This window comes from Aegilops tauschii, chromosome 3 (assembly GCF_002575655.3).
Source record: "Aegilops tauschii subsp. strangulata cultivar AL8/78 chromosome 3, Aet v6.0, whole genome shotgun sequence".
Taxonomy (NCBI): Eukaryota; Viridiplantae; Streptophyta; class Magnoliopsida; order Poales; family Poaceae; genus Aegilops; species Aegilops tauschii.
In genome coordinates, this window is record NC_053037.3 from 119,422,121 (window position 1) to 119,443,752 (window position 21,632).

Genomic DNA, 21,632 nt, shown 5'->3' on the forward strand with positions numbered 1-21,632 from the left:
TCGAACGGGACGGCGGCTCCAGGGCTCGGCGGCGCCGGCGAAGTAGATGGGGAGGAGCGGCTCGGCGAGGCGAGTCCGAAGGGGGTGGTGGCGTCGGGTGTAGGCGGCGGTGGAGCGAGGCGCAACGGCGGCGGATCTCGCCGGAGCTCGCAACTCCGGCGGCGAAGTGCGGCGGCTAGGGAGGAGGAGAGAAAAGGGGTCGGGGTCCCGGGGCCCGGCTTATAAAGGGGAGGGCCGGAGAGGCTTGCGGGAGGGGCAAGGCGAGGCGGGGAGGAGTCCGCGGCGGCTACGGCGGCGTCGGTGGCGTGCGGGAGCAGGGCCCCCGTCGGGAGGTTGGGGGCGACGACGCGGATGGGCTGGCTGGGTGCTGGGCCGGCCCAGTCGGCGAAGTTTTTTTTTAAACAGCGCAAGGAAAATAAAAAAAACCTTAAATAAAAAAAATAAAAAAAATACTATAGGCATATAATATACCAAAATTTTTAGAAAAAGATTTCCTACAGCATGGGCATTTTTCTAGAATTAAATAAAATCCACACAAATTCAAATAAATCCAAGAGTGCTACTGCTCTACTAAACTCCAACAAAAATCATTTTAAAAATACCAAAATTAATTCAAATTTATTTCTCTCCAATTTTCTATTGTAGGGAATCATGTTACCCTATTTTTCATGTATTTTATTTTTGGAAAAAAATAATTTGAATAAAACCCAAATAACTCCAAATTGAAAATAATTTCAAAAGGATTTTAAATTTGATCCTTTTAAACTTCCAACACATATTTCGTATGTTTTGAAGAAGTCATTTTATCTTCTCTCATGAAAATCATTGAGTTGCTTGAAGTTTCTGAATTGGAAATATTTTCAAATGATATTCAAATATTTTCAACACCCCTTTTCATTTAAATAAATGGAAGAAGTCATGTCATCTTCTCTCCAGGGTTTTGTGATGAAAAGAATTTGAATTCATGGAGATCAGAAAGCAAAGATGAAAGTTTGGGAAAGTCCTTTTATTCCCTCTCATTTAACTTTCAAAAAGTTTCGAATTCACTCACTTTCAAACAATCAATCAAAAAATCAATCAAATCTATCTATTTATTATAACATTCCAAAATTTAGAATTTTGGGATGTTACATTAGTTTTGCAAATTTCAATTTTTTATCATGTGCCGTTTTTGGCACCATTTTAGTCTTCACCCATTATTTTGCGCAAGTGATAAGTGCTACATGTGTGGCATGAAACACTCTGCCTGACATTTTTCACAACTAAAGCTGTCATCGGGAAAAAACCCTTCAAGAAAAACGAAACCTGCTATCCAAAAAGAAAGTTGCCATACTCGTGTTACTAAACTTGCCATCAGAAAACGTTCAGAGTTTGCCATCTGTTCGTGCCACACGTATGACACTTATCGGGTCCTTATTTTGCTTATTATAAGAGGCTTGCTTCTTACCTGTTCTGATCCTGATTAGCATGTAGGCATTTTGAGCAACGATGTAATGTTAGGAGTAGCATAAATAAATATTTTTAGATTTCCAAGGAGCAAACACTCCCCTCATAATTTCTTCGATCGTTTGGAAAATATATTCCTCCGGGTATATAGTGTACTAACCTATTATAGGATTTGGTCGGTTGTACTCCCTCCGTTGATATCTATGGCGTGCTACAGACACGCTTGAATCATTTCCCACTCCCTCTCATGCTTCCGTACTGATTCGGAGATTTCTCTTACGTACATGCTCTTCATTCCCTGTTCTTAGAGGAATGTTCTGCATACAGATTTTTCTTATCATTAATAGTCTCACAGCATCATCAGTCAGGAGAGCTGGAAAAGGAATTCAGTTGGACAACTCCGTGTGTTGGATTGGAACGAACCAGTCTACAAAGCCTACACATAACATAGCCCCCATTTCTCAAACGGGGGGAACGCCCATCAGAATGAAAATCTAGGAAACAAAAATCGCTAATCAGTTCGATCCGGTTAAACCTAAGATTCAGCTCACAGAAGCAAATGCGGCATGTCCACCCGATGAGTTAGCTTTGAGTTGCCCTTGGTCAGTAGGAAGCCTCCTCAGCAACTTGTACAGGCCGAAAACATTCTTGTGCTCCCATTGGTATGGTATGAAGAACGACCGGTATAGTGCCGGCGAAAGCTGTCTGTCTAGAAATGGTAGCGATGCCAATGTCTGGAAGAGTTTGCAAAATAATTATCAGATGCAGAACTCGCATTTAACGCATTGAGATCATTTAGAGTATTGATTTACCTCCCATGTTGACAGGTCGTTTCCACGAGAGGGGTAAGGCCGCCTCAGATCAAGCTCCATCAGTAAGTTGCATGCTCCAATGTCCTTCAACTGCGACCAAAAAAGTGCAAGCGTTACAGAGTATCATCAGAGGAAAAGGTATGTCGTAGAACTTCTAGGAAAGGGGAGTACATATTGCTTGTCGGAGGCCTTGTTCTTGGTATTGAAATAAGATGGAGCAGCAGTGGTGCCTCCCAGGGTTTCGTTGAAGGGAAATGGGAGAAGGCCTCTGAAACCGTCATCTATCCAGCGAACTTCGCTGATATAGGAGGGTACGAAGAATGATGAAGGATAGCGGTGCCACTCACTTCCAACACACAGAATAGATCCTGTGCAGAAACAGGTTAGCTAGTTAGTTCAAAGAGCTTTATGCTGTCAACATATCAAGGATAATAAATTTTCACTGAAGAGTGGCAAAAACAAAAATTTCCCTTAAACTAACGTAACGGCTGCATTTGTGGAACTACGTCTACAATAAGGCAGCCCTATAGAATGAGGTTACAGCAAATCGTGGTAATAGATGTAATGATGAAAGCCATTTATTTCTCTGTAGTGTCTAATGCTACAGCTGACATGCCTAGTAGCTGTGTATAATAGGCAGGCAAAGGCAATACTATAAATGTTTATACAAGAGAAACCTGTTCAATGAGCATATAGTTAGGTCCTTACCAGGCCCGGTATCTTCATGATATTCTAGATGCTGATAGATCTGCAGAGGAGCACCGTATCCATTCAACATAGAGAATGTTCGGCTGTGTGAGGTGCACAAAATAAAGCCTAGGATCAAAGGCCGCAGACCCTTCGCTATCTGTCAAATATATCAGAAAATATAAAACCATCACCAGTCCCTAAAACACATAAGTGCGATAAAGGACGCCAAGCTAACCTTCTCAAAAATTGACTGCTCATTTGCATATTTGTCGTGGAAAAAGTAAGGAAAGCTGTCAATAACAGAAGCTGCTGCTACACATATCAATGGATAAATTGGATAGAGAAACCTGCACAAACAGATTGAGGAAAGGGTGTGGTTTTAGTTTCTATAGCTTTCATGCATGGAGTAGCGTTAACCAGCAGGATTAGAAGAATATATAAAAAAAACATCGTTCATATAGTTACTTTTAGACAGCGCAAACAGGGTGTCATTCCTGTAGATCAAAAACAATGACGACAAGAATATACAGAAGACCAGTGGTTCTTCTAAACAATTATATACATACCAGAAAACTCTAATCCAATAGGTTACCAGTAGCAACTAGCAAATAGTCAGCATGGTTTGCATCACATAGGACTAGATTGGTTGGTTTGGCTGACCATGGAATACATAAAATTGGTTTCACATAAGCTGCTTAAAATTAGATTTATTGAATGTTAAGTTATATTAAGGGAGTTCAAATGTAAGAGTACAACTCAACTGTGTTAATGGGTACGCATAAGAAAACCAAACAAATTGACAAATTTGGAAGCTTATAGGTTAACACACAGTCAGCATGGTTTGCATCACACTATTGCATCTGAACTCAGGAAGATCACACTAGATGACTGCTATAGTTGTTACTGCAACAGTCAACAAGCAAACAATTGAACTGAAGGGATGCAGATAACATAAATAAACTGGAAGAAAAGGCACCCCTTGATGAATCAAATAAAGCTATCTAACCATGCAAGTGATACAGGAGTATACACTACATTGATGCAGCTTCTTTTTAGGCTCACCAATATAGACTAACATAAATGAGTATTTCTAGTTGTCACTTAAAGTTGATTTCCTTGTATTACATGTTAAACTGATTGATAAGATTGTTTTACACTTTGATGCTTACCTTTCTTCTTTATGCGCCTGCAAAGACATGAAAGCCAGCCAAATGTAGACAGGAGAGACAACTATCAACAGATCTGGGGCATATTTCTTCCTTGCAGATAGTGCAACCCCCACGAATAGCAGAGCCAAAACAAATGCGAAATTGAAGTTATTGAATGCATTCCTGAAGTAGAACGAAGCCCCCTCTGTTCCGTACAAGTGACTTTCACCACCACCAAGCACATTATATTTTAGAAGATTGAACACGGATGATGTCCATCTACCATAGCTGTAATAATCAGCAACAACCGAAAGGACCTAGCACAAATTTGTGATAATCAGATAAAAATGGACCTTTTCACATCGTAAAATACTGATACTGTAATGGCGTTACTTACAAGAAGGCATAGTGAAGTCAAAAGTCCAGACAGAAACACCCTTTTAAAATGTCCCCTGAGTAATGAGTAAACAGTGACAGGGAGAAACACCAAAATTGAGAAAGGCCAGCCAAGAATTACTCCAGCAGCTGCAACAGAGACTGCACAAGCATATTTCTCTAGAAGGAAGAGTGCCGATGAAAGTGTTACAGCATACATGGAGAACGAACTTGGCAAGAAACCTGCAATAAAAATTAAATAAGATAAAGTCAATGTTCTAGTTTGAATAAACATCTGCAATAGAGCTTCCATATGGACATGGTAATAGAAATTGTAAGATGAGAAACATACTGGTACTAGCAAAGAAGCAGCCACTGGTTAAGCATAGCATTGCAAGGACATAGCAAGCAAGTCTCTTTCCATATCTTCTTGAAAGAGCAACTACCAGAACAGTTTCTGTTATAGTCGATAGAAGTCCAAGAAAGATTCTCACAGCGTAGAACACACGAACCTTTACAAGCACAGCAGAATAGGTCAAATGTGATTAGCACTAGACAAAGATAGTGCAACTATAAGGGAATAATTAGCAGGTCTAACAAACGAGAACAAAATACAGAGTAAAACGCTGCAAACCTTGTGTTCACTGCCAAAGATTGATGAAGCAGGACCAGCTACAAGACCATGAATGAAAAGGTACAAATATGACCTAAGAGCATGGTCGGAACTGCAAAATATACAATTATGGAGAATCAAAATCAAAGTCCTCCTATTGATGTCAATAATACAAAAAAATACAAAAAAAACTTGCAGTTAGATTTATTGTCTAATAATCTCTAGTTTCTGTACAAATACACATGCAGTCCTCTATGTATGTAGGTGTACTCAAGGAAAAATCAGATAATATTGCAGGTCACAGGTGTTAAGCTTCATGCACTAGATATGCCATTACATATCATATATCCATGGAAGAAATATTTCAGCCACAATTGCAGATGCCTTTCCTAATTTGAAATCACTATAATACAATCTTCCGTGTGTATAAGACAAGAATATCAGCAACCTAATGCCCATCAAACTGAGGTTCCAACCCCAATGAATGCAGAGCATTGGAACCTTTGTCTCTAACACAAATGCACCTTCCAAATGGCATATTGGCATTTTAGAATAAGCATTGGCAGTACATGTTAGTGAAGTATCAAAACTTAATTTTAAGCTTAAGAGATGTATAATACTGCCTCCGCCCAATATAAGCGCCGTTGATTTAGTACAACTTTAGTACAGAGTTGTACTAAATCAACGACACTTATTTTGGGACGGCGAGAGTATATGGCAAGGATTGGTAAGTCAATAAATGATGTCATCAAAATACAGTTAAATTAACCATCATTTCTTAATTTCTGAAACAAACAATGGACCATTTCTGTCACTAAACAGATATCTTCTGTGCCGTGATTTCTACATCAAACAGCATCATGATTTCTACATTACTATAAATCAACCTTGAACTAAAGTCATCAAATACAGATAAACTAATGCCGTTTCTACCACGGTATTATGACTTCTCCATCATAACTTCTACCAGACTAAAAATCTCTATTACTTCGAATCAACATTCCACAGATATTAAGAAGGAAGCGATGATTTTTTTTTCCGTAACACTGAAACCATGGAAACAATTCAACAAACCCTGGCCACATTATCACTGGAACAAAACCTAAAATTTTGCATCTTCGACCCTTCAAATAACCAGATAAAACCAAGGCACTAAGCAAGGCATATGCAGCCCGGGTAAGGAAAGTGTAAACACTAATTTGTTTGTCCACTTGAATCCACATTTAGATGCTCGAGCTGCGAACTTGCAAACTTCACTACTTCCACCAAACCTAGAGCACCATATTTCACAAGTGTTCTAGCTTACTAAGAAGCATAGGTGCTAGACGACCCCTTTTGGAACAGTAAACCTTCAAAATAACTGAATGAGCAAATGCATACACCCCCAAATCCCTTCAATAGTTCAATCAAACGATTCCATCAAATCCTCCTAACCATCCCCACTATACGCGAGCATGGTAACCTGCAGCTGCCCCCACACGGTGAAGAAATCGGAGTAAATTATGCCGCACAGTGAAGCGGATCTGTGCATCCCCACCAAAAACCACTAGTGATCACTAGGCAAATCTCCCATTATAGCTCTCTCCTAACCCAAATCAGAGCACAAACCCATACACTCCTAAACCCCTGCCAATCCACTACCACGAATCAAGCAACGAAACGGCCGGTACAGCTAGGGTTTAGACTAGTGGCTGTGAGGTCGGAGAGCGTACCTGTACTCCCAGGTCTGGAAGCCGGAGCGGTAGAGGAGGAAGTGGAGGGGCTCCCAGTAGTTAAACACCTCGTCGCAGTCGTGGATCAGGTTGGAGGACGCGCTCATGTGCCGGAGGAGCCCGAGGGCCAGGAACGGGAGGAACCACCGGATGCCCTCCTCCACCTCCTCGCCGTCGGTGCGCCGCCTCCTCTCCTTGGCCTCCTTGGAGTACCCGTCGTCGGTTAGCGGCGACGCAGCCGTGGACCGGCGCTGGCGCGCCGACGAGATCGACATGGCCGGAGCACGGAGGCGAGGGTTGGCTCACTTGGTTCGTGTGGCGTTCGCTTCAGGGGCGGAGGCAAAGGGTGAGCGGGACTAGAAGCTTCTGGATCTTTTTGCTCCTCTTTCGTCTAGTGAAGAACGAAAAATTACAAATGGGTCCCTGACTGGGTAGCTTTTTGAAATGATTCCTTCTCTTTCATTTTCGCTTTCGGCCCTTCTTTTTAGGCTTTTTCTTTACCGGAAAGAGCATATGGGTTGAAACTTAAACCATAAGCAAGAACGATTCCCACTACCCCTTCCGAGTCTGGATGAAAACTTAAGTCGGCAAAAAAAAATTAGGTCCTCGATTTAACCACTGGGAGCTCCAAAATTTTCTTGACAGTAAATCTAGAGATATACTCCCTTCTAAAAAAATATAAGAGCGTTTAGAATATTAAAATAATAATCTAAACGCTCTTAAATGCTCTTAAATTGATGGCCTAATTCACCGGTCAGAGGGAGTAATTTTTATGTACAACATGTGTCGCTAGTCAAATCGATAACCTAAAACCAATGAGACCTTGACTTATATTGTCATTCGGAGAGAGTAGTACATTTCAACACATGACCGATGGATTGACGAAGTCACGTCTTGACATCCACTAGTACGCCACATACCACTAGAAGTATATTTATCTTTCTTTTAAATGAAATATGGCTTTATTCATCATGTAATAACAATGTCATTTTCAAACTTTGGTGAGATAAAGTCTGAAAAATCAGAGCCCAAGCAGATTTTGCTAAACAATCAACAACTTGGTTCGCATTGCACAAAGACTTGCCAAAATTCTTCAATAATTGGATACACAGTAGGCGCCGCCATTGAAGTTGTTTTGGGTGGTTGCTGAATCCTTAAAGGCCAAGCTCCTCCCATTTTGTACTCCTCATCCCTCTTTCCTTCAAGGCTATTTTTGTGAGAAAGATCATATGAGTTCTTGAGAGTGATTTAATTGAAGATTTTTGAGAGGAGTTCTACCAATTGAATTTGCTTTGTTTGTTATTGTTGGAGGGTGTGCACCCCTAGATGGTTAAGAGCCTCTTGTTACTCTTCAAGCTTTGTGGGAGAATCAAAAGTTTGTGTTAGAAGGGATTAGAGAGGGATTGGTGGAATTGCTGTTTATTGCTTGAGTCTCGTGGGCAGATATATAGAAGTACAATGACCAACTTGGAGTACAAGACAAGGCAGGAACTCTATCGCGAAGACAATAACAATGGCGCGAACGGCATGGGCGGGCATCTCCCGCCTCCTTAGTGCACCGGTGAACGCAGTCATCGGAGTGACCCTGTCCAGTCGGGTGCGAGCCGCGAACCTCTCGTTGCGTCGACTCCGGCGGCGGCGAGGGGAACGACATCAAGACACACGTCGCATCCGTCACAAGATGGGCGCGACGTGACGTCGAGCGGTGTTGTTGTACCTCCACAACAGCGCCCGCACGATAAGACGCCTGTCGATCAGGCTCAAGATCTTCAGGCGTCGCTTCCGCCACGCCAACTCGCCGTCACCCCCGCAGTTCGGCGACAAGATCGTAACGGCGCTCCTGATGGCTCTGCCATGAGTCGAGCGACATCACGTTCTTCACGTTCCAACATGCCCTCGACAGCGACAGAGGCGATGGCGCGAGCACAGATGCTTCTGGATTTCCCTCCAGTAGCTGACAAAATGGATGAGTGGACAGCCACCATCCGGAGCTTGATTAAGTTTGTCGATGCGAACATGTCCCAGTTGGCGGAACCCTCGTGGCGCCCACCAACTGCGCTCGTAGCTCAAACTGGTGGCCGTGGAGAGGCGGTGCACCCACGGTGCAATCGCCTCCACGGCAGCAATCTCAGCAGCAGCGTCGGCACCCGCAACAAACCCAACGGAACACACAGCCCGATGACGTGTCGATGGCCTCTTCAGACCCGCAGACGCAGCGAGATCAGCGGCATGTGATGTTGGACAGGCAAGTGGAGGATGCTCGTACCACCATCCAACGACGCCAGGAGGCGCGTCGTCAATCAGACGAGGGCAAGGGTCCAGTCATCGACGAGCCAACGCCCGTTGTGGGCGGGTACTTGCCTTACGAGGTTGGGTGCCCCGCTTTCACACGTGAGCCGCGGCAAGTCCGCTGGCCGTCCATCCGTGCGTTCAATCCCGAAGTACCAGAAAAGTACAACGACAAACTAAACCCGGCAGAATTCTTAGGCATCTACACGATCACCATGCAAGCTGTCAGGGGAAGGGACAAAAAGATTCTAGCTAACTATTTCCCATTGGTGCTCAAGCCCAATGTGAGAGCTTGGCTGATGAATCTGTTGGAGAACTCCATTACTTCGTGGTCAGATTTGTACAACGAGTTCGTTGGTGCCTTTACTCGAGGACAGAAAGGCCCTGGGTTTCCCATCGATTTGCAAGTGATCCCACAAAAGGAAGGAGAAGATCTGCGCAAGTACATCCAGAGTTTCAGTCGTGTACACTGTAGCATCTCGGATGTGCATCCGACAGAGGTCATTGTCGTGTTCCACACAAACATAAGCAATCACAAGATGCTGGAAAAGATGCACATACGATTGCCGAAGACCGTCAATGAGCTCTATACGTTGGTGGACAAGTGTGCGTGGGCTGAAGAGGGGAAAAGGCTTCCCGGGGAAGATGTTGCCTCGAAGTCGATTCTGACGACGATGATGCAGCCACCCCGAAGAAGAAAGGTTGAAGGCGCAACAGAAAGCGCAAGGGCAAGTAAGTTATGGCTATGGAAGGATCCGACAACTCCAGCCCCGCCAAGAAAACCAAGACGGAAAGCACCAGCAAGGAAACATCGGCATGCGCTAATTGCCAGGTTGCTGCAGCGGGAGAGAAAGCCGACAAATCCGACGGGCCGTACTGCAAGATTCACCGTACCAAGGGTCACGACCTACAAGAATGCCGTCAAGTCGAACAGCTAGTTGAGAAACAAAAAACTGAGTATGAGAAGCAAGACAAGGAGAAGGGCCAGGACGGTACGGGTGGATCCGACAAGAAGGGTCGCGGTGGCTGAGGTGGACGCCGCGGCAATACTAACCAGAAGAAAGAAAAGCCTGCCAGAGGTAGAGACAAAAAAGAAGAAGATGAAGAGAGTGAAGAGGAGGATGACGACGAGTCTAGTGAATCAGAATCCCAGAAGGCAACAAAAGCTATGTGCATTGATGGAGGTGCATCTTTGCACTCCTCTCACCGTCAGCTCAAGCAATGGGCACATGAGGTCAATGCAGCGGAGCCGGCGATGGATGCTCGAAATCCCCTCAAGTGGTCCCACACGCCTATTATTTTTTATGCCGAGGACCACCCTGATCGCACAACAGCGCTCGGGTGTTTGCCGTTGTTGGTATCACCAACAATACGCAACCTCAAAGTCACTGGCTAGAACTTGATCTCCCTTGAGATGTCGGGACCCCGATTCTATGCCACACCGATCTAGCCTATAACACCTCATATCACTTTGCGGCCTCACGCACGGTATTCCCACGGGTGTCGCCTTACCATGGCCCGGGACCGTTTGCGCCTTTTGGCTCACGTATATGATAGTGTCGCTAGCATCCATATGACAGAGAACCCGGGCCGACATGACTAGTCGTGAACCCAAAGTGGCACTAACTTACGGGGACAGGCATACATGAATCAACATCGAGCATGTCGGTCAGCAGCGTGCGAATCCGGGCTGTAGCACTGGGCTAACAGGACTCCGGGAACCCGGGCTGTAGCAGGCTAGGCAGGACTCCAGATGTCACCGCGTGACATTTCCCCGAAGGGACAGACACAGGAACGAAGTGAAACACATGCCAGCCAGTCAAGTGTTCCGGAGCAGTAGTGCTGGGCTAGCAGGACTCCGGTGATCCGGGCTGTAGCGGACTACTATGGCTCATGGATGCACAAGACTACATTTCCCCATAAGAGAGGCTACCAAGGATAAACAACTAGGTTGTCGGATCCCACACATACCAAGCATTTCAATCATACACACAATATGCTCGATATGTGCAAATACAACATGGCATCACAACAAGACTCTACGACTCAGAGTATTTATTCATTAGGCTCCGAGGAGCCAAGATATTACAAACATGGGTCTCATGACCCAACATTCAGAGCATATAAGTCAAAACACACGCGGAAGCTTAACATGTCTGAGTACAGACATCTACAAATGAAAAAGGCTGAGAAGCCTGACTATCTACCAGATCCTGCCGAGGGCACAAGATTGTAGCTGAGGTAACAAGCTAAACGTCGAAGTCCATGCGGAACTACTAGCGAGACTGAAGTCTCCGCTGCAAAAACATAAATAAAGCAACATGAGTACAAAGGTACTCAGCAAGACTTACATCAGATCCTATCATACATGCACTAGTATCAAGGAGGCAATGTGGGGTTCCGTTGCAGCAAGCCAGCTTTGACTCAGTGGCTAACCTATTCTACGACTACGAGTAACTTCTTTGAGGTAAGAAAGCGCACACGAGTCCACTAATCACCACCTCAATACACCACTATGGATTCATTCCCGTCTCACTACGAGAAGCCATCCATAGCACTCACACTTATCTTGAGCATTTTAGAGTATCCACTTCAAGTTGTCTATGTACCACGTAAGCATCCAAGAAGTCCATAACCGCGGACCCGGCTATTCGAATAGATCATGTTAACCCTGCAGGGGTGTACTTCTTCACACATGCTCTCGCCACTTACCGCCATGTACACGTCATGTATCTCGGCAACCTTCAAGCGGAAGCCTGGCAGGGAGTCGACCACGACCTAACTAGCCACACAAGACTCTAGTCCAGGTTTATCGCCTATTAGGGTTCCATCCGCAAGGAGATCCGGCCGGGGTATCGCTCACGGCCCCAAACGATGTGTGCAGGGTTCCCAAGCCCACCTCGCCGGATGGATCTACGCTTGGTACACCATGCCACTTGTGCCTAGTCTGCCCCAAGCCCACCTGGCCGGGTGCCACTTGGTAGACTACTAACACTACCTACAAACACCAGAAACTAATTGCAACTCCTGGACAGAGATCAAGTTGGTTAATAAGTCGAGAGTGGTCGAGTTATCGGAACCCAATGTTTGGTAGTAGCTAGTCATTGGACAACATACACAGAACTCAGTGCTTTAGGACGGTTTTAGTGAGACAACCCACCATGTACTCCTACATGGCCTCTCACCGCTACCTTTACCAAATCGTGTTCATACACTTAACTCTCAGCACCAGAACATATCGTAACACTCCAATTCATTCCCAATGAATCAGACCTGACACAACTCTAAGCAATACCAGGCATGGAATGGTAGGAACACAACATGGCTCAATCAACTCCTACACATGCTAGTGGGTTTCAACTATTTACTGTGGCAATGACAGGTCATGCAGAGGAATGGGTTCAACTACCGCAGCATAAAGTAGCAGTTGAATCGTTGTTGTCCTAATGCAATAAAAGAGAGCAGAAGCGAGAGTAGGATTGTATCGGAATGACCAAGGGGGGGGGTTTGCTTGCCTGGTAGATCAACAGAGGAGGCACTGCTTCACAGGCAGGTACTCTTGAGCATTCTTCGGAGCAGGACCTATTGAGAAGGAACGGTGTCGACAATCAATACACAAGCATATGCAACAATATGATGCATGATCATGGCATGTAGATATGATGCTGTTTGAGTTAATGCAACTAGCATTCAACTTGGAAGAGGTCCATTTGAACCAAAGGTTCAAATGTAATTCTAAGTTAAGTCCCTTTAAATGCCATAAGTGTGTTTTCATATATACAGCATGTATAGGTTGGTTTTTCATGCATGAAATTTTTACAGATGGATAGATTGAATTTTTCTGATAATTTTTCATATATAACTTATTTCAATCTGAGTTACGGTTGAATTTCTATGGATTTTAGAAGTTTTGGCTATTTTCTAGAATTTCCTGATTTAATTTAAATCCAGAAAATAAATAACTGCATCAGCACTGCGTCATGCTTGCGTCAGCAAGTCAACAGCGCTGACTGGGTCAAACCTGACGTGTGGGGTCCACACGTCAGTGACACAGTGTTAAACAGGGGGGGTTTACTAATCTAATTAAAAGATTAGGGCGCACTGGGCCCACATGTCAGTGTCAGGGGGGTTAATCAGGCGGTGATTAGCGCTAAGCTAATCACCTGCCAGGACGGACCCACATGGCAGGGCTCAGGCGACGAGGCTCATTGCCGGCGACCACTGGCCATGGCGGAGTCCCCGCTGGAAGCCACGGGAGCGACGGCTGGGGGCACCAGGAGGTTGCCCGCGCTCCCGCGCATCCAGGGGAGCCAGCGAGAGGCTGCGTGGGCGGCGGAGCTCGCCGGAGCGGAGCTCGCGGCGGCGGCCGGAGTTCGGCCTCGGGCGGGATCGTGGCTGCAGCTTGCAAAAGACAAAGGGGAGAGGGGGATTCGAGGTGGGAGCTCACGGGGAGTCCAGCAGAGGCAACGGCGCATCTGGGGAGGCTCTGCAGGCGACGGACGGGCGGTGGAGATCCACGGCGGCCGGAGTTGAAGATGACGGCGGAGGCGGCGATACGGTGCGTCCCAAGTTGCCTGGCTCGTCGAGGACGTAGAAGACGTCGTGGCGGAGCTCTCGGGCGCGGAGAGAGGTCGAGGGGGAGGCGGTGGCTGCGGCAGCAGTGAGCGGCGGCGACGGTGGCGTTCGGCCGTGCGCGAGAGAGAGCGAGGGGAAGAGGAAATGGGCACGGGAGAGAGCGAGAGAGGTGCGGGGCGGCGCGTGGCGTCGCGCGGGGCATCCAGGCGACGAGGGGGAGGACAGGCAGGCAGGTGGCGTGGCGGCATGGCCGTGCGCGCGCGCCGGCCACACGCCTGGCCGACTGGCGCCAGGAGGACGACGGTGCTGGCGGGCTGGTCCAGCTGGGCCGCACAGAGCTGGGCCAGCGCAGGAGCTGGGCCGCAGGTAAGCACATGTAGGTTTTTTCCATTTCTGTTTCTTTTCTATTTTTCTGACATTTGTTTGGTTTAATAAAAATAATAAACCATTTTATTTTCTTATGCCAATTTTTGTAGGGGCTAGTGGTATTATTCCAGAGCTCCTCAACAAATGGCATAATTTTTGGACAATATTATATATATGTAACAATATATATCCAAAGCAAATAATTACTGCATTAATTCCAAATGCCCAAAATAAATATTTATGAGCTCCTAAAAATATTGGTTTGATTTTTATCTCTGTCCAATATTTTCAGAGAGCAACATGAACATTTTCTTGGACCTTTTTGGAGCAATTTTTATCTGGGTCATTTCCAGAAATGATTACGAGGGTTTCACAAATCCCCACTTCAAATTTAAATGGAATTTAAACATGATGCACACATGACTAGCTAGTCTAGGTCATACCAGAACTAGGGATGTGACAACTCGCCCCCACTTGAAAGAATCTCGTCCCGAGATTCAGGGGTGGATGGAAAGTAGGTGGGGTACTCCAGTCGAAGATGATCTTCTCGCTCCCAAGTAGCTTCGCTCTCGGAATGATGAGACCACTGAACCTTGAGAAACTTGGTGTTCTGACGTCGGGTGACACGCTCTGCTTGATCAAGAATGCGAATAGGGTACTCTCGATATGTGAGGTTATCTTGGAGATCAAGCGTTTCGTGGTCCACTCCGCGGATGGGATCCGAGAAGCAACGCCTAAGTTGAGAGACGTGGAAGACATCATGGACTCGAGAAAGATGTGGGGGTAGTTCCAACTGATAGGAAACCTCTCCTCGTTTAGCGAGAATGAGGAAGGGACCAATATAACGAGGAGCCAACTTGCCCTTGATACCGAATCGATGGGTACCCTTTAGAGGAGTAACCCGAAGGTAAGCCTTGTCGCCAACTTCATAAGCCACTTCCTTATGACGACGGTCATACTGGCTCTTTTGACGAGACTGGGCTGTTTTCAAATTCTCACGAATGATGCAAACTTGCTCTTCTGCTTCCTGGATCATGTCCGGTCCAAAGAATTGTCTTTCACTAGTTTCTGACCAGTTCAAAGGTGTTCGACATCTTCGTCCATACAGAATCTCGAAAGGAGCTTTCTTAAGACTGGATTGATAGCTATTGTTATAAGCAAACTCGACGAAAGGTAGGCATTTCTCCCAATCCATACCGAATGAGATAACGCAAGCTCTAAGCATGTCTTCGAGAATTTGGTTGAACCTTTCCACCTGACCACTTGATTGAGGGTGGAAAGCGGCACTGAAGGAAAGATGGGTGCCCATGGCAGTTTGGAAACTCTCCCAGAAATGAGAAGTGAAGAGACTACCACGGTCTGAATTGATCTCTAGTGGAACACCATGAAGTGACACTATTCGAGAAATATATAAGTCAGCAAGCTGACTAGCAGTGATACTCTCTCGAACAGGTAGGAAGTGAGCCACTTTGGAAAGACGATCAATGACTACGAAGATAGCGTTATTCCCTTTCTTGGTCCTGGGAAAGCCGGTGATGAAGTCCATACCAACTTTATCCCATTTCCACTCAGGAATGGCTAAAGGTTGAAGGGTGCCAGCAGGCCTTTGATGCTCTGCCTTAACGCGACGACAAACGTCACAGTTAGCTATGAACTCAGCAATTTCTCTCTTCATCCTAGTCCACCAGAACCTCTGGAGTAGGTCCTGATACATCTTAGTACTACCGGGATGAATCGTGAGAGGGCATTCATGCACCTCCTTAAGGATCAATTGCCGAAGATGTTGCTTCTTGGGAACCACCAGACGGTTCTCGAAGAGAACAACACCTCGATCATCTATAGAGAAACTACCAGCAATACCCTTGGCAATGTTTCTCTTGATCCGGGTAATCCCCGTATCATGCTTCTGGGCTTCTATGATATGATCCACAAGAGTAGGCTTCGCCACCAAGGTAGAAAGGAATCCTTGAGGAGCAATGTGAAGGTTAAGCTTACATAATTCCTCATGGAGAAGTGGTTGGCCCTGCTGCAACATAAGATTGTTGCAATAGGACTTATGACTTAGCGCATCAACCATGACATTGCCCTTGCCTGGGGTGTAGGTAATCCCTAAGTCGTAATCTGAGATCAACTCCAACCAACGTCTTTGCCTAAGGTTCAAATCTGGTTGGGTGAAAATATACTTGAGACTCTGGTGATCGGTGTAAATCTCACAACGTTTACCAAGAAGGTAATGTCGCCATGTCTTAAGAGCATAGACTACGGTTGCGAGCTCTAGATCATGTGTAGGATAATTCTCCTCATGTGGATGCAACTGTCGAGATGCATAGGCAATCACATGACGATCCTGCATAAGAATGCAACCTAGTCCCTGTCGTGAGGCGTCGCAGTAGATAACAAAGTCCTTCGTGAAATCCGGTGGCACCAGTATGGGAGCAGAAGTCAGGCGTCTTTTCAGTTCCTGAAAACTGTACTCACACTGTGGGGACCACTCAAACTTTTTATCTTTCTTGAGAAGTTCCGTGAGAGGTTTGGCCACTTTGGAAAAGTTCTCAACAAAGCGACGACAATAACTGGCTAGACCAAGGAAACTCCTAACTTGCTTAACCGTTTCAGGTGGAGTCCAATCAAGAACGGCCTGAACTCGCTCGGGATTGACAGCAATGCCCTTACCAGAGATCACGTGGCCCAGATAGGTCACTTCTGGCAACCAAAATTCGCACTTGGAGAACTTGGCATAAAGGCGGTGCTCTCTGAGTTTTTCTAGCACAAGTCTAAGATGTTCGGCATGCTCTTCCTCGTTCTTCGAGTAGATAAGGATATCATCGAGGTAAACCACGACGAACTTGTCTAAGTACTCCATGAAGATCGAGTTCATCAAGCGGGAGAAGGTAGCTGGAGCATTGGTTAGACCAAAGGACATGACGGTGTACTCGTACTGGCCATAACGAGTGACAAAATCCGTCTTAGGAATGTCCCCATTTCTAATCTTGATTTGGTGGTAGCCTAACCTCAAATCCATCTTGGAAAAGACTAAGGATCCAGCGAGCTGATCATACAGGTCGTTGATCCTGGGGAGCGGATACTTGTTCTTTATCGTGACCAAATTAACGGGACGATAATCTACAACCATCCAGTCCGTACCATCCTTCTTCTTGACGAAGAAACGGGGCAAGCCCAAGGAGAAGAACTAGGACGGATGAAACCCTTTTGCAAGGATTCATCGAGTTGTTTCTTAAGCTCGGCTAGCTCTAAGGGTGCCATCTTGTAAGGTCTCCTAGAAATTGGGGCGGTTCCTGGGATAAGATCTATGACAAACTCTACATCCCTGTCAGGTGGAATACCTGGCAGTTCTTCTGGAAAGACATCCGGAAAGTCACGGACTACCGGGATATCCTCAAAGTCTGGAAGAGGGCTGGCATTAAGAGAATAAAGCTGACGCTTTGCAATTCTGGTGGAGACAGTGACTATCTTGCCAGATGGGTGTGTGAGCTGAACAGACCGGGTGTAACAATCAATCTTGGCATAATGAGCTTTCATCCAGTCCATACCCAAGATGATGTTAATATCTGAAGACTTGAGAGATATCAAGGAAGCTAGGAATACAAGTCTGTCAACATGTATTTCATTGCCATAACTTATCCTAGAAGTTTGCCATTTGGATCCAGGAGTTTGAATGAGTAGTGGGAAGGGCATATCACAAAATGACATGTCGTGCAAGCGGGCATAACTTTCGGAAATGAAGGAATGAGATGCCCCAGTATCAAATAGAACCGAAGCTGGATGACAGTTTACAAGGAGTGTACCAAGAACGACATCTGGATCATCCTGAGCGTCTTTAGCTGAGACGTGATGCACACATCCACATTCAGTGGGAGCTGACTTGGTACTGATCATCTTGCGTGATGGCTTACCACGGCCAACAGACTTGTCGGGCTGGGGTGGAGCAACACGGGTCTGAGTGCAAATACGGGCGGTGTGGCCTGGCTCTCCGCACTTGTAACAAATCTTGGAGGTAGGACGTGGACCCGTGTTGGCAGGCGGTCCACCAATAGGCCTGGGTGGAGCATACGGCTGAACTGGGTGAGGCGCCACATAAGATGGCCTCGGTGTATAACCGGGTGGAAGAGCAGAGTTCGGAATCCAAATCCGGCGCTTCTGAGAACTAGAACCGGAGGAAGAACCCAAATCACGGGTGTGCTTACGAGACTCCTCGTAGGTGAGATGAGCTGTCTCCGCATTAATGGCCTTGTTCACAAGATCCTGGAATGTATTGCAATGGTGCAGGTGGAGATCTCAACGCAACTTGGGGTTGAGACCCTTCCGGAACCTAGCCTGCTTCTTAGCGTCCGTGGACACTTCTTCTGTAGCATAGCGGGCGAGGTTCTCAAACTCTCTACTGTAAGCATCAACAGCCATCTTACCCTGGGTAAAACTACAGAACTCTTCTCTCTTGCGGTCAATGAGAGCCTGAGGAATGTGATGCTCGCGAAAAGCCTCAGTGAAATCCCTCCAGGTCGGTATCTGGCCAGCTGGAAGCATAGCCTCATAGTTCTGCCACCAAAGACTAGCAGGACCTTCCAGGTGATATGCAGCATAAGTGACCTTGTCACCTTTAGCTACGTTCACAGAACACAGCTTGTGTGTGATACTACGGAGCCAGTCATCTGCATCGAGTGGTTCAATGGAATGATGGAAGGTAGGTGGTTTCAAACCAATGAAATCATAGATGGTCGCTGACTCTTTGCACTAAGCTGCGGTGTTCTCCTCGATACGTGCTAACAAGCGGTTAGACTCATGCTTGTTCCTCTCCATCTCTAACATAAACTCTGCCAACGAAGGCTGGTCGGGAGGATCCTCCTCATCCCTATCACCTCCGTGGTTCAGGCAACGAGCAACAGAACTTCGGTTAACTGACGACATCCTAAGAAGCGGAACCAAGGGCGAGGTCAACAACAACTATAGGATGCAACATGTAGCACAAGGAAATTTAGTATCTCTCAAACTCCTAGGACAAATCCGGCAGCATAATGGCAGTAAAATGCTCAAAATGAGAAATTCTGCAAAAGGCGGGGTAGCACCATACTCAACATCGTCACTCAAGGTTCTGAGATATTACTAAACAGGCTACACCGGAGGTACTCGAACTGGGATATGACTCTGATCAACCAATCCTAAGAGATTACGGAGTAGTAACACGTGATCCTGATAGACGGAAGAGAAAGCCTAGTTCCTTAACCCCGTAGGAAAGATAGGATGACTCAGATCAGAAGGCATGAGGTAAAAGGAGTAAAAAGAGCCTTACGTTCCCTTCCACAATCAATTCCCTTATATAACTAAAGAATTTCTAGACTCAACTTCGACCAGGTTGTCTTGGAAATCCTACAGGCAGTCAGGCTCTGATACCAAAGCTGTCAGGACCCCGATTATATGCCACACCGATCTATCCTGTAACACCTCATATCACTTTGCGGCCTCACGCACAGTATTCCCACGGGTGTCGCCTTAACATGGCCCGGGACCGTTTGCGCCTTTTGGCTCACGTATATGATAGTGTCGCTAGCATCCATATGACAGAGAACCCGGGCCGACATGACTAGTTGTGAACCCAAAGTGGCACTAACTTACGGGGACAGGCATACATGAATCAACATCGAGCATGTCGGTCAGCAGCGTGCGAATCCGGGCTGTAGCACTGGGCTAACAGGACTCCGGGAACCCGGGCTGTAGCAGGCTAGGCAGGACTCCGGATGTCACCGCGTGACATTTCCCCGAAGGGACAGACACAGGAACGAAGTGAAACACATGCCGGCCAGTCAAGTGTTCCGGAGCAGTAGTGCTGGGCTAGCAGGACTCCGGTGATCCGGGCTGTAGCGGACTACTATGGCTCATGGATGCACAAGACTACATTTCCCCATAAGAGAGGCTACCAAGGATAAACAACTAGGTTGTCGGATCCCACACATACCAAGCATTTCAATCATACACACAATATGCTCGATATGTGCAAATACAACATGGCATCACAACAAGACTCTACGACTCAGAGTATATATTCATTAGGCTCTGAGGAGCCAAGATATTACAAACATGGGTCTCATGACCCAACATTCAGAGCATACAAGTCAAAACACACGCGGAAGCTTAACATGTCTGAGTACAGACATCTACAAATGAAAAAGGCTGAGAAGCCTGACTATCTACCAGATCCTGCCGAGGGCACAAGATCGTAGCTGAGGTAACAAGCTAAACGTCGAAGTCCATGCGGAACTACTAGCGAGACTGAAGTCTCCGCTGCAAAAACATAAATAAAGCAACATGAGTACAAAGGTACTCAGCAAGACTTACATCAGATCCTATCATACATGCACTAGTATCAAGGAGGCAATGTGGGGTTCAGTTGCAGCAAGCCAGCTTTGACTCAGTGGCTAACCTATTCTACGACTACGAGTAACTTCTTTGAGGTAAGAAAGCGCACACGAGTCCACTAATCACCACCTCAATACACCACTATGGATTCATTCCCGTCTCACTACGAGAAGCCATCCATAGCACTCACACTTATCTTGAGCATTTTAGAGTATCCACTTCAAGTTGTCTATGTACCATGTAAGCATCCAAGAAGTCCATAACCGCGGACACGGCTATTCGAATAGATCATGTTAACCCTGCAGGGGTGTACTTCTTCACACACGCTCTCGCCACTTACCGCCATGTACACGTCATGTATCTCGGCAACCTTCAAGCGGAAGCCTGGCGAGGGAGTCGGCCACGACCTAACTAGCCACACAAGACTCTAGTCCAGGTTTATCGCCTATTCGGGTTCCATCCGCAAGGAGATCCAGCCGGGGTGTCGCTCACGGCCCCAAACGATGTGTGCAGGGTTCCCAAGCCCACCTCGCCGGATGGATCTACGCTTGGTACACCGTGCCACTTGTGCCTAGTCTGTCCCAAGCCCACCTGGCCGGGTGCCACTTGGTAGACTACTAACACTACCTACAAACACCAGAAACTAATTGCAACTCCTGGACAGAGATCAAGTTGGTTAATAAGTCGAGAGGGGTCGAGTTACCGGAACCCAATGTGTGGTAGTAGCTAGTCATTGGACAACATACACAGAACTCAGTGCTTAAGGACGGTTCCAGTGAGAAAACCCACCATGTACTCCTACATGGCCTCTCACCGCTACCTTTACCAAATCGTGTTCATACACTTAACTCTCAGCACCAGAACATATCGTAACACTCCAATTCATTCCCAATGAATCAGACCTGACACAACTCTAAGCAATAGCAGGCATGGCATGGTAGGAACACAACATGTCTCAATCAACTCCTACACATGCTAATGGGTTTCAACTATTTACTGTGGCAATGGCAGGTCATGCAGAGGAATGGGTTCAACTACCGCAGCATAAAGTAGCAGTTGAATTGTTGTTGTCCTAATGCAATAAAAGAGAGCAGGAGCGAGAGTAGGATTGTATCGGAATGAACAAGGGGGGGGGTTTGCTTGCCTGGTAGATCAACAGAGGAGGCACTGCTTCACAGGCAGGTACTCTCGAGCACTCTTCGGAGCAGGACCTATTGAGAATGAACGGTGTCGACAA

General features: G+C 46.4%; 2 protein-coding genes across 2 annotated transcripts in view; one reads left to right on the forward strand and one right to left on the reverse strand.

Annotated features, from left to right (window-relative positions):
• Positions 1-1,747: 1,747 nt before the first annotated feature.
• Positions 1,748-7,248, reverse strand: LOC109757002 (alpha-1,2-mannosyltransferase ALG9). Its single transcript, XM_020315828.4, has 10 exons — positions 6,797-7,248; positions 5,106-5,196; positions 4,824-4,983; positions 4,494-4,714; positions 4,118-4,413; positions 3,184-3,295; positions 2,967-3,105; positions 2,430-2,626; positions 2,259-2,348; positions 1,748-2,180 (listed from the first exon to the last, which is right to left on the reverse strand). The coding sequence occupies exons 1-10, from the start codon at positions 7,069-7,071 to the stop codon at positions 1,989-1,991; spliced, it is 1,773 nt and encodes a 590-aa protein (XP_020171417.1). The 5' UTR covers positions 7,072-7,248; the 3' UTR covers positions 1,748-1,988.
• A 6,658-nt stretch (positions 7,249-13,906) lies between these two features.
• The window catches only part of LOC141042762 (uncharacterized), a 48,984-nt gene continuing 41,258 nt past the window's right edge, over positions 13,907-21,632 (forward strand). The window contains exon 1 of the mRNA XM_073511650.1: positions 13,907-14,026. Coding sequence (XP_073367751.1) covers positions 13,907-14,026 — 120 coding nt within the window. The remainder of the gene's footprint in view (positions 14,027-21,632) is intronic.